General features: G+C 42.2%; 1 protein-coding gene across 4 annotated transcripts in view; it reads left to right on the forward strand.

The window, feature by feature from the left end:
• The window catches only part of AXDND1 (axonemal dynein light chain domain containing 1), a 194456-nt gene that overhangs the window by 112401 nt on the left and 66000 nt on the right, over nt 1-16055 (forward strand). For all 4 annotated transcript variants that reach the window (XM_033200493.1, XM_033200491.1, XM_033200490.1 and 1 more), the window contains one exon: nt 8238-8331. In XM_033200493.1, coding sequence (XP_033056384.1) covers nt 8238-8331 — 94 coding nt within the window. The remainder of the gene's footprint in view (nt 1-8237; nt 8332-16055) is intronic.

A 16055-nucleotide genomic window follows, 5' to 3' on the forward strand; every position in this document is an offset into this window, starting at 1 on the left:
GGCTCAGAGGAAGACAGAAAGATTTGGGAAAGTTTGGAACTTCCTAGACACTTGTTGAATGGTTTTGACCAAATGCTGATTGTGATGTGGACAATGAAGTCCAGGCTGAGCTAGTCTCAGATGGAGATGAGAAACTTACTGGGAACTGGAGTAAAAGTTACTCTTGCTATGCCTTAGTAAAGAGGTTGGTGGCATTTTGCCCCTGCCCTAGAAATCTGAGGAACTTTGAACTTGAGAGAGATGATTTAGGGTATCTGGTGGAAGAAATTTCTAAGTGGTAAAGCATTCAAGAGGAAGCAGAGCATAAAAGTTTGCAAAATTTGCAGCCTGACCATGAGGTAGAAAAGAAAAACCCATTTTCTGGAGAGGAATTAAAGACAGCTGCAGAAATTTGCATAAGTAATGAGAAACTGAATGTTCATAGCCAAGTCAGTGGGGAAAATGTCTCCAGAGCGTGAGAGATCCTCAGAGCAACCCCTGTTATCACAGGCCTGGAGGCCTAGGAGGTAAAAATGGTTTCATGGGTCAGGCCCAGGGCCCCCGCTGCTCTGTGAAGCCTCTGGACATGGCACCCTGTGTCCCAGCCACTTCAGCTCCAGTCGTGGCTAAAAGGGGCCAAGGTACAGCTTGGGCCATTGCTTCAGAGGATGATCTTGGGCCTGTGGGTGCACAGAAGTCAAGAATTGAGGTTTGGGACTCTCCACCTAGATTTCAGAGGATGTATGGAAATGCTTGGATATCCAGGCAGAAGTCTGCTGCAGAGGTGTAGCCCTCATGGAGAACCTCTGCTAGGGCAGTACAAAAGGGAAATTTAGAGTTGGAGGCCCCACACAGAGTCCCCACTGGGGTCTAGTGGAGCTGTGAGAAGGGGGCCACTGTCCTCCAGACCCCAGAATGGTAGATGCATCAACACTTTGCCCTGTGCACTTGGAAAAACCATAGACACTCAACACCAGCCCATGAAAGTAGCCAGGCGAGGGGCTGCACCCTGCAAAGCCACAGGAGTGAAGCTGCCCAAGCCTGTGGGAGCCCACCTTTTGCATTAGCATGACCTGGATGTGAGACATGGAATCAAAAGAGATTATTTAGAAGCTTTAAGATTTAATGACTGGTCTGCTAGATTTCAGACTCGCATGGGGACTGTAGCCCCTCTGTTTTGGTCAGTTTCTCCCATTTGAAATGACAGCATTTATCCACTGCCTCTACCCCCATTGTATCTTGGAAGGAACTAATGGTTTTTTTATTTTTAGGCTCATAGGCAGAAGGGACTTGCCTTGCTCAGATGAGATGTTGCACTGTGGACTTTTGAGTAAATCCTGAAATGAGTTTAGTCTTTGGGGGACTGTTGCAAAGGCATAATTGGTTTTGAAATGTGAAATTATATGAGATTTGGAAAGGGCCAGGACAGAATGATATGTTTTGGCTCTGTTTCCCTACCCAAATCTCATCTTGAATTGTAATCCTCATGTGTTGAGGGAGGGACCTGTAATTCTCACATGTCAAGGAAAGGAGATGATTAGATCATGGGGGCTGTTTCCCCCTGCTGTTCTCATGAGAGTGAGTTCTTATGCGATATGATGGTCTTATAAGCATTTGGCATTTCCCCTACTTGCACTTCTCTTTTTCCTGCTGCCTTGTGAAGAGGTACTTGTTTTTCCTTCCCCTTCTGCCATGATGATAAGCTTCCCGAGGCTTCTCCAGCCATGTGGAACTGTGTGTTGACTAAACCTCTTTTGTTTAAAAATTATCCAGTCTAGGGTATTTCTTTATAGCATTGTAGAATTGGACTAATATAATATTACAAGCCAAAAATACATTGTTATAATTATAAATTTACCATCTGTCATCATTTCTATCACCCATTAGAGTTTGCTCCCATCCACCTCTTCTGTGCTGTTTTGACATATATATTACACATATATTACATTTTTATGTTATAGGTCCAACAATACATCATACATTATTTTATACAAGTTCTTTAATCAGTTAAGAAATAGAAAATAAGCATTCATATTGTCTTTTAAAATTGCATAATTTTCTTTACACTGCCTTGTTTTTTGTGTAGATTCTAATTACCATCTGTGGTCATTACTTTCAGCCTGAAAATTTTCCTCTAGGATTTATTGTACGGAAAATCTACTAGCAACAAATTCTTCAGTTTTTTAAAAATCTGGGGCAGTCTTTATTCCACCTTCATTTTTGGAACATATGTTTGTTGGATATAGGATTCTTGGTTGACATTTTTCTTCTTTAGGTAGTATGAATATGTTATCCTGCTACTTTTTGGCCTCTATTGTGTATTCTGAGAAGTCAGCTGTTAATCTTATTGGAATTCCCTTGTAAGTGATGTGTTGTTTTTCTCTTGCCACTCTCAAGATTTTCTCCTTATTTTGACTTCTAGCATTTTAATTCTCATATATAAGTTTGTAGACCTCTTTGTGTTTATCTTACATGGAGATTGTTAAGCTTCTTGAATGTGTTATTGTTTTTCAATAAATTTGGAGAGTTTCAGCTACTGTTTCTTTCAATATTTTTATGTATTTTCTTTTCTCTACTTCCAGTACTCCCTTTACGTGTAAGGGTGTCCCATATTTCTTCAAGACTGTTTTCCTGTCTCTTCATTCTTTTTCTCTTTATTCTTTGGCTTGAATAACTTCCACATATTTATCTTCAGGTTCAATTCTTCTCTCTTCTGCCAGTTCAAATTTACTGTTGAGCCCTAGTAGTGACTTTAAAACATTTTTCAGTTACTGTTTTTTTTCACTTTAAAATTTTCATTTATTTCTTTTTTCCAATTTACATTTTTAATTTCTATTCTCTTTTTTTTTTTTTTTTTGAGACGGAGTCTTGCTCTGTCTCCCGGACTGGAGTGCAGTGGCCGGATCTCAGCTCACTACAAGCTCCGCCTCCCGGGTTTACGCCATTCTCCTGCCTCAGCCTCCTGAGTAGCTGGGACTACAGGCACCTGTCACCTCGCCCGGCTAGCTTTTTGTATTTTTTAGTAGAGACGGGGTTTCGCCGTGTTAGCCAGGATGGTCTCGATCTCCTGACCTCGTGATCCACCCGTCTCAGCCTCCCAAAGTGCTGGGATTACAGGCTTGAGCCACCGCGCACAGCCTTAATTTCTATTCTCTTATTTGCTGCAACATTGTTATAATACCTTCCTTTGCTTATCTAATCATGGATTTCTTTAGTTCTGTGAACATGAACTAACATGTGTTACTTCATTTTCACACTGCTGATAAAGACATACCCAAGACTGGGCAATTTACAAAAGTAAGAATTTTAATGATCTCCCAGTTCCACATGTCTGGGGAGGCCTCACAGGAAATCATGGTGGAAGGTGAGAGGCACATCTCACATGGAAGCAGACAAGAGAATGAGAGCCAAGTGAAAGGGATTTCCCCTTATAAAACCGTCAGATCTCATGAGACTTATTCACTACCATGAGAACAGTGTAGGGGAAACCACCCCCACGATTCAATTATCTTCCACTGGGTTCCTCCCAAAACATGAGGGAATTATGGGAGCTACAATTTAAGATAAGATTTGGATGGGGACACAGTCAAACCATATAATTCTGCCCCTGACCTCTCCCAAATCTCATGTCCTCACATTTCAAAACCAATCATGCCTTCCAAACAGTCCCCATAAGTCTTAACTCATTTCAGCATTATCTCAAAAGTCCACAGTCCAAAGTCTCAGCCAAGACAAGGTAAATCTCTTCCATCTATAAGCCTGTAAAATCAAAAGCAAGTTATTTACTTCCTAGATAGAAAGGGGGTACAGATATTTGGCACATACAGGCATTCCAAATGGGAGAAATTGGCCAAAACAAAGGGGCTACAGGCTCCATGCAAATTCAAAATCTAGCAGGGCAGACAAATCTTAAAGCTCCATAATGATCTCCTTTGACACCATGTCTCACATCTGGGTCACGCTGATGCAAGAGGTGGGTTCTCATGGTCTTGGATAGTTCTGCCTCATTGGCTTTGTGGGGTACAGACTCCCTCCTGGCTGCTTTCATGGGCTGGGGTTGAGTGCCTATGGCTTTTCCAGGCACATGGTGCATGCTGTTGGTGGATCTACCATTCTGGGATCTGGAGGACAGTGGCCATTTTCTCACAGCTCCACTAGGCAGCACACCAGTGGGGACTCTGTGTGGGGGTACCCACCTCACATTTCCCTTCTGCACTGCCCTAGCAGAGGTCTCCATTAGCACCCCACCCCTGCAGCAAACTTCTGCCTGGACATCCAGTCGTTTTCATACATCCTTGAAATCTAGGCTAAGGTTCCCAAACCTTGATTCTTGGCTTCTGTGTACCTGCAAGTTCAATACCATGTGGATGCTGCCATGGCTTGGGGCTTGCACCTTCTGAAGCCATGGCCCCAGCTGTACCTTGGCCCCTTTTAGTCATGGCTGGAGCAGCTGGGATGCAGGGCACCAAGTCCCTAGACTGCACACAGCAGAGCAGTCTGTGTGCTCTTCATGGGCCTGGCCCATGAAGCCATTTTTTCCTCCTAGGCCTTCAGGCCTGTGATGGGAGGGGCTGCCCCAAAGGTCTCTGACATGACCTGGGGACATTTTCCCCATTGTCTTGGGGATTAACATTCAGCTGCTTATTACTTATGCAGATTTCTGCAGCTGGCTTGAATTTCTCCTGGAAAATGGGATATTTTTCTCTCTTGCATTGTCAGGCTGCAAATTTTCTGAACTTTTACGCTCTGTTTCCCTTTTAAAACTGAATACCTGGCTGGGTGCGGTGGCTCATACCTGTAATCCCAGCACACTGGGAGGCCAAGGCAGGTGGATCACCTGAGGTCAGGAACTTGAGACCAGCCTGGCCAACATGGTGAAACTCAATCTCTACTAAAAATGCAAAATTAGCTGGGTGTGGTGGCACATGCCTGTAATCCCAGCTACTCAGGAGCCTGAGACAGGAGAATCACTTGAACCTGGGAGGTGGAGGCTGCAGTCCGAGATCATACCACTGCACTGCAGTCTGGGTGAGATAGAGACTCTGTCTCAAAAAATAAAAAATAAAATAAATAAAAATAAAACTGAATACATTTAACAGCACCCAAGTCACCCCTTGAATGCTTTGTTTCTTAGAAATTTCTTCCACTGGCTGGGTGCAGTGACTCACGCCTGTAATCCCAGCACTTTGGGAGGCCGAGATGGGTGGATCACCTGAAGTCAGGAGTTCGAGACCAGCCTGACCAACATGGAGAAGCCCTATCTTTACTAAAAATACAAAATTAACCAGGCATGATAGTGGATGCCTGTAATCCCAGCTACTTGGGAGGCTGAGGCAGGAGAATCTCTGGAACCCGGGAGGTGGAGATTGTGGTGAACCGAGATTGCGCCATTGCACTCCAGCCTCGGCAACAAGAGTGAAACTCCGTCTCAAAAAGCAAAACAAAATATGGAAAAAGGCCGGGTGTGGTGGCTCATGCCTGTAATCCCAGCATCTTGGGAGGCCGAGGTGGGGGGATCACGAGGTCAGGAGATCAAGACCATCCTGTCTAACATGGTGAAACCCTGTCTCTACTAAAAATACAAAAAATTAGCTGGGTGTGGTGGCTTATGCCTGTAGTCCCAGCTACTCGGGAGGCTGAGCAGGAGAATGGCATGAACCCGGGAGGCAGAGCTTGCAGTGAGCCGAGATCACGTCACAGCACTCCAGCCTGCGTGACAGAGGGAGACTCTGTCTCAAAAAAAAAAGAAAGGGAGGGAGGGAGGAAGGAAGGAAGGAAGGAAGGAAGGAAGGAAGAAGGAAGGAAGGAAGGAAGGAAGGAATTTATTTCTTCCACCAGATAGTCTAAATCATCTCTCTGAAGCTCAGAGTTTCACAAATCTCTAGGGCAGGAGCAAAATGCCGCCAGTCTCTTTGCTTAAACATAACAAGAATCTTTTTTGTTCCAGTTCCCAAGAAATTCCTCATCTCCATCTGAAACCACCTCAGTCTGGATTCCATTGTCCATATCATTATCAGCATTTTGGTCAAAGCCATTCAACAAGTGTCTAGGAAGTTCCAAATTGTTCCACATTTTCCTCTCTTCTTCTGAGCCCTTCAAACTGTTCCAACCTCTGCCTGTTACCCAGTTCCAAGGTCGCTTCCACATTTTTGGGTATATTTACAGTAGCACCCCATTCCTGGTACCGATTTTACTGTGTTAGTCCATTCTCATGCTTCTGATAAAGACATACCAGAGACTGGGTAATTTACAAAGGAAAAGGGGTTTAGTGGAGTCACAGTTCCACATGGCTGGGGAGGCCTTACAATCCTGGTGGAAGGTGAAAGGCACATCTCACATGGTGGCAGACAAGAGAAGAGAATGAGAGCCAAGTGAAAGGGGCTCTTCACGTTATAAAATCATCAGATCTCATGAGACTTATTCACTACCACGAGAACAATATGGGGGACACCATCCCCATGATTCAATTATCTCCCACTGGGTCCTTCCCACAACATGAGGGAATTATGGGAGCTACAATTCAAGATGAGATTTGGGTGGGGACATAGCCAAACCTTAGCTACTTTGAAGTTGAGGTCTGATCAGTCTCACAGGCAGTTTCTGTTGCCTGCCTGGTGTATATTTCATACTTTCTTGTTTCTTTTCATGCCTTGTAAGGTTTTTGTTGTTGTTGTTGTTGTTGTTGTTTTTGGTTTTTGGATACTGGTCATATTAGATAATACACTGTAGCAACTTTTGTTGCTACCCCTTTCTTCCTCGTCTTAAGTCCCTGATCTTGCTCTCAAGAAGGTGCAGTTTTTGGGTATGCATACTGTCACCCTGCAGTGACAGTTGTGTTTGTCAAGGTTCGCTTCTTTTTCTTTGACCACACCAAACTGTTAAACTTCACTAATTATTGTTTTCAATAATTCTCTGGGGCATATATTGCTCTAAAACTACTTTCATGTAATTTGGGCTCCTTGGAAAGAATAATTCCTGAGATCAGTGTTTGATCTTGTTCTGAACCCAAGTGGCCTTCCCTCAGTTGTCTCAGTCCTTGGTTCTCTCCTGCAAACTAGTTAACCTACAGTTTAGCCTCTATCTTGAATCTCCACTGAACTGCATTTCACCAAACCTCCACTGTTCTTGAAAGCACCCTTAGATTTGAACGTCTTCAGGCTGTGTTGCAAATGAAGTTAGTTTATTTGGGATAAGATTAGGAGCTTTTTAATTTTCTTTTTTTTTTTTTTTTTTTTTTTTTGCCTTCTTCTACCTCCAGGCAAAATATCTGAGCTAGGGTTCTGGAGCTGGGGGTAGGGACAATGGTAAGCTTCTCTCCGAGTGACACTCACACTGTCAGAGCTGAGCACTCCTTAGAGGGGAAAGTAGCAGCCTGAGGTCTTCTTGGATTGCCTCTCATGGAATGGAACCACTGCCTTACAAGCCCAGACGATCAGGGACCCATGATTCTCAGCATGCTATGCATAGAGTCTTTACTCTATAAATAGGGGCTGGGTGGAAGAAGACAACCCCTACTTGTTACCTGCATTTACCCAGTACCTAGACTCATCAACAGATAGCTGGAGGCAGTATAAAAATCCATGATGTCCTGTTCCTCCTGAGAAGAAAGCCATCTGATTGGGAGCTGGAGGGTTAGGGAGCTCTGTGTTCTTGGCTACAGCATTCTGAAATGGAGTTGCTGCCTCACTGAGCTAAGGAGAGGAGGGAGCAGTCATGGTTCAAATACCATAGATTATTGCCTTTCTTACTGAATCTTCACAGGTTTTCTTGAATAGATGTTTTTGGAACTTCTCCATAGCACCATTTTTAGAGACTTTAAGTGGTGTATTTAAAAAAACAATTGTTACCAGTTTCACTGGGGTGGGGGGCAGTGGGGAGGGCAGCCTTGCTCCTCACACTATCATGCTGGAAGTCATTCATTGAGAGGATTTTAAAATTCATTCTTCTCACATAGTACTAGCCTGGAAGTAAATGTAAAGGGTGTAGGTTTTTACAGTAGAGAGCTAATATTGAAGGTACGATCTGCTTTGTCCACAGTGCATCTTGCTACCTACATGGGGATTAGGAAAGCTTTGTCAGTGAGTAAACTATCATACCAGAGAATTCAGGGCTTTGATTCCCCTTTCCTGAGTTCTCAAGCAATTGTCAACATCTAAGTTTACAATACCCAGCCAAATAAAACTCTTTCTCATAGCTGATAGTTACATTTATCCTTTAAATCAGCCAGTCACTTTTATTTTACTTGATTTTTCCTTCAGGGTACTCCAAGCATACATACTTAACATGATTCAACAATGGCTTTTGAAGATAGGCAATGAAATTAACAATGGTAACATTGAACTTCAGCGCCACGTATGTACTTGTAAGGATTTTTGACATTATATTTTGCCTCGGCTGCAAATTTCTTCAAGGAAAAACAAAGTTCTCCCTATTTAAATGAAGCAGGAGGTTGAGAGGGCAAAATAGAAGCTTGTATAATAATTTCTCAAATAGTTTTCAATGGATTTTTTAAAGCAGAATGTTTCTGCCTCTGGAATGGAGTTTTGGAATTGAAGAGTCAAGGAGCAAATATGTTAAGCTGGAAGTATGGATTCAGGCAATCCACAGGCTTGGGAAAAATTCCTCTGTTAACCAAAATGAATAAGAAAAAGGGTAGCAGAGTGTTTGTCACATGGTGGGACTTAATAAATGTTTGTTGAATGAATTTAGGAAGAATATTCCAGCACTGTTGGTATCTGATGGTGCTGCTACATTAATCCCTTCTTTGGCAAAATGCTTGATTTACCATTAGGGTTTTATCTCCATGGACTCATATGCTCAATTTGTTATTTTCTAGAATTTAATTTTTATAGTATAGGGTCACTTAGAAAGTGCCCTTATATACCTCAATTGTAACACTGCATTGTTATCATTAATCTGTGTAGAAAATTTGCAAGATTGTAAACTCTATGAGGAATGATGTGTATCCTGTGTATCCATATTAACTCTTATTAATATTTAGAAACAGAAAAGTTGGATATAGGAGACAAGATGGCTGACTAAATTCAGCCAGGAGAAACATCTGCCACTGAGGGACTAGAAGATCAGAAAGACTGGTGCACTCCAAGCATATCTTTAGAGGGAAGGCATTGAGAGTGGAGGAGGGAAGATACAGATGCTGGGCTAAAGGGGGAGGAAGCTGGAAACCCTGCGTAGGGATACCACACACTGGGACTCCTTCCTGGCCCCCAATGACTCTTGGGGAAAAAGTGAGCTAAGCAGGTGAGAAGTGACCTTCCCTTGACATAGGCATCTGAAATTCAGACAGCAGGAGATCCCAGGACCCCCACAGTCACTTAAGCTGGCAGAGAGAGCTGCTTAGAGAGGTGGTAGGGGTGGCACTCCAGCCAGTGGAGAGCCTGGAGGGTTGGGTGCGGGAGCATCTCTAGTGGAGCACAGTCGGGATGCCTATCCCCCAAGGCCTGCCTTGCTCCTTTAGGAGATATTAGTCTTAGGGGAACTATCAGACCTGAACAGTACAGGGTGATCTTGCCCATGAGACAGGGCCAGTTTCACCTAAGCACCCCCCTGTCTTGTGGACTCTCCCAGGACTCCAGCCTGACCATGCCTGTTTGCAATGCAGCCTTGGATGCCCGGCTGAGGTGCCTCCCAGGGGCCTGCATCATAGCTCCTGTACCTGTAGACCATGCCTGACCATTGGAGAGCTCCAGCAGAGCATCCCCCACTAACGAGCACCAGCCCGCCCACGTACTCTACCCATCACAGCCTCCCCAATGCCATTTGCCAGTGTGCACTCACCCATGACCATCCCCTACATTGCTTTGCTAGTGTGGGTGCATGTATTCAGAACTTGCCCCTCCTTCCCCACCAGCTCACATGTGCACATGCACCCTACCATGCCAACTGCTGCCACTGTGAGTGCATCACACTACCCACCCGTAACCAATGCAAAGGTATGCAAGGAGACCAGTGGCCCCACACCCTGTGCTGCACTGCCATTGCCATTGGAGTGTTCATGGGTACAGAGACTGCTAACCTCGTGCTTGCCAGTGCTCCGCCACTGTGCCAACACTGCTGCTGGCATGAAACTACACATGGATACCAGCAGACCTGCCTCCCACCTGTGCGGCCACTGCTGCCTTTGTGAATATGTGCACAGAGGTTACCAGTCCTGCGCCTGCCAACACTCTGCCCCCATGCTGATGCCACCACCAGTGTGAACATGCACAGGGACATTGGTGGGCTACTCCCTGCAACATGCTGCACTGCTACCACTGCAAATGTCCACATCCCTGCCCTCATTAGTGCCCCACCACAGCTGATGAGCATGCACCCTGCTGCACTGCTGCTGCTCCTGGCATGTGTAAACAAGCACACATCCCACTGTCACCACCTAGTGAATTGCTTTGGCTGGCATCACCCATTGGAGTGTTGTGACTAGTCGTCTGGGAACTCCTTGGCTCTTCCAATACAGTAGGTTCCTAACCTCGAGGGGCCAGATTACAAAGCTGAGGACCTGATCCCAGACCCTAGAGTTACAGCATGCAGTCCAGGAGGCCTAAGCTGAGCCTTGGACCCCTAAAATCTTCCAGAAATGAAGCAGGTTGACTGAACCCACCTTACACCAGAATCAAACTTCCAAGGGTGTCAAAGAGGAGGAAAGAGAAAAGAAAATTCATTCTAAGGACAGCAACTTCAAAGACTGAAGGAACGTCAGCTCACAAAGATTAGAAAGCACAAGAACTCTGGCAACTCAAGAATACAGAGTGTCTTCTTACCTCCAAGCGACCACACTGTTCCCCAGCAATGTTTCTTAACCAGGCTGACATGACAGAAATAGAATTCAGAATATGTATAGGAACATGGATCATCAACATACAGGAGAAAGTTGAAACTCAATCCAAAGAATCTAGGGATTACAATAAAATGATACAGGAGCTGACAGATGAAATGGCCATTATAAGAAAGAACCACCAGGCGTGGTGGCTCACACCTGTAATCCCAGCACTTTGGGAGACTGAGGTGGGTGGATCGATTGAGGTCAGGAGTTCGAGACTAACTGGCCAACATAGTGAAATCACATCTCTACTAAAAATACAGAAAATTAGCTGGGCATGGTGGTGGGCACCTGTAATCCCAGCTACTCAGGAGGCTGAGGCAGGAGAATCGCTGGAACCTGGGAGGCGGAGGTTGCAGTGAGCCAAGATCGCGCCATTGCACTCCAGCCTGAGCAACAGGAGTGAAACTCTGTCTCAAAAAAATAAAAAATAAAAAAGAACCAAACTAATCTGATGGAAATGAAAAACATACTACGAGAATTTCGTAATGCAATTGCAAGTATTAACAGCAGAATCAACTAAGCTGAGGAAAAAAATCTCAGAGTTTGAAGACTGGCTCTCTGAAATAACTCAGTCAGACAAAAATAAAGAAAAAACAATAAAGATGAATGAACAAAACCTCTGAGAAATATGAAATTATGTAAAAAGATCAAATCTACAACTCATTGGCATTCCCGAAAAAGAGAGAAACCAAGCAATTTTGAAAGCATATTTCAGGATATCATGCACGAAAATTTTCACAACCTTGCTAAAGGGGCCAAAATTCAAATTCAGGAAATGCAGAGAGTCCCTGAAAAATACTACAAAAGGAGACTATCCACGAGACACATAGTCATCAGATTCTCCAAAGCTGAAATGAAAGAAAAGATGTTAAAGGTAGGTAGAGGGAATGGGCAGGTCACCTACAAAGCAAACTCCATAAGGCTAACAGCAGACATGTCAGCAGAAATCCTACAGGTCAAAAAAAATTGTGGGCTTACATTCAGCATTCTTAGAAAAGAAATTCCAAACAAGAACTTCATATCTAGCCAAACTGAGCTTCATAAGCAAAGGAGAAATAAGATCCTTTTTAGACAAGCAAATGCTAAGGGAATTTTTTGTGACCAGATGTGCCTTACAAGAGGTCCTGAAGAGAGTGCTAAATATGGAAAAGAAAGACCATTACCAGCCACGACAAATACACGCTTAGGTATTTAGACTACTATAAAGCAACCAAACAAGTCTGCATAGTAGCCAGCTAACAATATGATGACAGGGTCAAATCCACACATATCAATACTAACCTTGAACATAAATGGGCTAAATGCCCCAATTAAAAGGCTGGTGAGGTTTTGGAGAAAAGGGAACTCTTATACACTGCTGGTGGGAATATGTAAATTAGTTCAGCCATTGTGGAAAGCAATTTGTCAATTTGTCAAAGAACTTAGAATTACCATTCTACCCAGAAATCCCATGATTGGCTCATACCCAAAGGAATATAAATCATTCTACCATATAGACATGTGCACTCATGTTCATCATAGCATTATTCACAATAGCAAAGACATGAAATCAACCTAAATGCTCCATCAACGGTAGACTGGGTAAAGCAAATGTGGCACATATTCAGTATGGAATACTGTGTACCCAAAAAAGGAATGAGATAATGTACTTTGCAGCAATATGGATGGAGCTGGAAGCCATTATCCTAAGCAAACCAACACAGGAACAGGAAACCAAATACCACATATTCTCACTTATAAGTGGGAGCTAAACATTGAATACATACAGGCACAAAGAAAGGGAAAACAGACACTGGGGCCTACATGAGGGTGGAGAGTGGGAGGAGGATGAGGATCGAAAACCTACTTATTGGTTATTATTCTTATTACCCGGGTGATGAAATAATCTGTACACCAAACCCCCACAACATGCAATTTACCTGTGTGACAAACCTGCACATGTCCCCCAAACCTAAAATACAAGTTAAATAAAAATAAATACAGAAAAGTTTGTCTGGGTTTTCACTCACCGTTCATTTTCCGTCCTGATCCATGTTCTTACCTCCAGTTTTTTTGTTATTGTTTTTCCTTTGCCTCCTTACTCCATTTTACCTGTGCTGCTTGGCTGTCTAAAACACTGATCTCTAAAAGTTTTTTATCATGATTTTTGGTAATGGTTCAAAAAGCTGATTAAACAAGCTTCATGATGTTTTATAATTGCAGGTTTAAATTGCAGATTAAACTTGTGATTATAAAGTTATTTGAAGTTTGCTTCTAAATTCAGTTTCCTTCAATACTAATTTTTAATGGCGGTCATTGCTGAAATGATAGCTTAGAAAGAAGCATGAATCCAAATTGAAGAAATACATCAGTGGCTGTATTTATTAAATTATAATATTCACTTTTCATTTCCATCAATCAGGCCAGGCGTGATGGCTCATGCCTGTAATTTGGCACTTTGGAAGGCCAAGGTAGGAGGATTACTTTAAGCTCAGGAATTTAAGACCAACCTGGTCAACATAGCAAGACCTCACCTCTACAAAAAATAAAACAATTAGCCAGGCATGGTGGCATACACCTATAGTCACAGCTACTTGGGAAGCTGAGGTGAGAGGATCACTTGTGCCTGGTAGGTCAAGGATGCACTGAGCTATGATTGTGCCACTGCACTCCAGCCTGGGAAACAGAGCGAGACCATGTCTCAAAAAAAAAAAAAAAAAAAAAAAAAGAGAGAGAGAGAAAGAAATTTCAATTCCATCAATCAGTTATGCAAAAGTTTTTTTTTTTAATTAACTAGTAATTTTTTCCCATCTATCATAATGTCAATCAGTTGTTCTTACAGTTGTCTAAAACATTATTCAGTATAGCATTCCTATATTTTAACAAAGTGTTCCCAGTCAGTTGAAATGCTGTATTTCTAAGATTTTTAAAAAGATGAGAAACGTACTTCCAGATTTTTTATATATATAGATTTTAGACTTTTAAAAGGTGAGCTATGTATCATTTTTATCAACAAACTCACACCAAGATGGAAATATTTCCTCCTGTCCATTTTCAAAATGACCTCTCCATAGTGTAAGTTTCTTTCGCTCATTGTTAAATTTCACATATATTTGGAAGGGACAAATTAAGTGTGTGGGTGTGTGTGTGTTTGTAGAGATGGGGTTTCACCATATTGCCCAGGCTGGTCTCGAACTCTTGAGCTCAGGCAATCCTCCCACATTGGCCTCCCACAGTGCTGGGATTACAGGCATCAGCCACCATGCCTGGCCTGCTTTTTATGTGTGTGTGTGTATGTATGTATGTATGTATTTATTTTGAGACGGAGTCGTGCTCTGTCACCCAGGCTGGAGTGCAGTGGCGCATTCTCAGCTCACTGCAACCTCTGCCTCCTGGGTTCAAGCAATTCTCCTGCCTCAGCCTCCTGAGTAGCTGGGATTCAGGCACATGCCACCACGCCTGGCTAATTTTTGTATTTTTAGTAGAGACAGGGTTTCACCATCTTGGCCAGGCTGGTCTCGAACTCCTGATCTCGTGATCCACCCATCTCGGCCTCCCAAAGTGCTGGGATTACAGGTGTCAGCCACCGTGCCTGGCCTATTTATTTCTTAATATCAGCTAAGAAGTGGCTAATTAATCACTTGTTATCCCTGAAAAGATTAGTAAATTTGGAAGAAGTCTTTTCATAAAAGAAAAGCAGTTAATTCATCTTAAAATTTCTTTTAAGAATTTTATATAAGAATCACAGTAAATCTATATTTTAGTACAAAAATTATATTTACTTTCCATCTCATTAAAAAGAATGACATGGCTTTAATAAAGTAAAAGATATTCTTTATTTTTAATTTATTTTAATTTTAAATTTACCTACAGTTTATTGTTTGACCTTGATTCTACCGTTTAATCTCTCTGATATAACTTTTAAATTAAGATATCTATTTGTGCTTATTTCCTAAGGATAGTCCAAGGATTGATTAATATTTTATGTAAGCAAAAATGAGTTATTTCAATGATAGTATAATCTAGGCCGTTGGTATATGAAAGAATAGCTGGGAATTTATGCACTTTCACAGAGAAGCAGCAGGGACATAGCTAGTAGAATATGTAAGGAAGTAGTATGTTTTTCCTGTGAAGAAGACTTGCCTTTTTTACTCTTTCTCAGGAAAGTTTGCCCCTTTTCCTGATATGTAAATTCAGGTGTCAAATACATTAATCAACATTGCTTTAGGTCATTAACAACTTTTCCATCTGAATCAAGAAGCAGGAAGTTTGGGTTTTAGTATTGGATTTTATTTTTATTCATTCATTCCAGAAACATTTATTAAGCACTTACTCCCTGGTAAGTACTGTGTGTGGTATGCAGGGATAAGTTGATGGCTCATGTCTTACAGACAGGTGAATTGAGGAGATAGACGTGCAAATGACTATGATAGAGATATGTACAAAGTACTGTAGAAAGATGGGAAGGGGAGCAAATTAGAGCCAGTGGAAACTGCTAAGTCTTCTCAGAGTAGATCATGTTTAAGCCTAGAGAAATACTCCAGAACTAAACAGAGAAAGGGAGTAGGGTATTTGACAAGTATGTTGTGTCTGATTTTTGCATACAGGTTTTTTGTATTTTATTTCTGGGACCCAGCCTCAGCAAATACTGTAATGCAGAGGTTCTCAAACTTTCTCTATTCACAGTGCCCTTTGGGTTTCAATATTTTCACACTCCTAAGTCAAAAGAAATACCTCACAGTTAAGTAGGTTTATTAAATAGGTAGGTTCAAACCGCTTACTAAATATTTAATGTCCTAACAATTTATTAACCATTTGGAAAAGTACTACACATACATTGAAAGAAAAAACCTTTTATTTTATTCTCATTTATTCAATGTCGCTTACCAATGTAAGGCATGTACTCGTTGCCATGGTACAGCTTCTCTGACCTTGGAATCAGATTGGATGTTACCACCTTCATTTTCTGTTGCATGTTAATTTTCACACAATCCTTTTTTTTTAAATCACACAACCGCCAATCAAACCAGTTTCAAAAAGATATGATGTCATCAAAATTAATACAGTGCATCTACAGTTGAAAACTGTGAACTGTGTTAAGTTCATGCTGTGTCTGGCAGATGTTACATATCATTGTTATTTCCCTCAATTTAAAATCCTATGGCATCCTTGCGAGTTTGCTGTGGAGCCCTGGAATGCCTTGATGTACAATTTGAGAATTGTAGCTTTAATAGGTTATTATCTATGACCAGGCTAA

Source organism: Trachypithecus francoisi, unplaced genomic scaffold (genome assembly GCF_009764315.1).
Source record: "Trachypithecus francoisi isolate TF-2019V2 unplaced genomic scaffold, Tfra_2.0 Lachesis_group5, whole genome shotgun sequence".
In the NCBI taxonomy this organism is placed as follows: Eukaryota; Metazoa; Chordata; class Mammalia; order Primates; family Cercopithecidae; genus Trachypithecus; species Trachypithecus francoisi.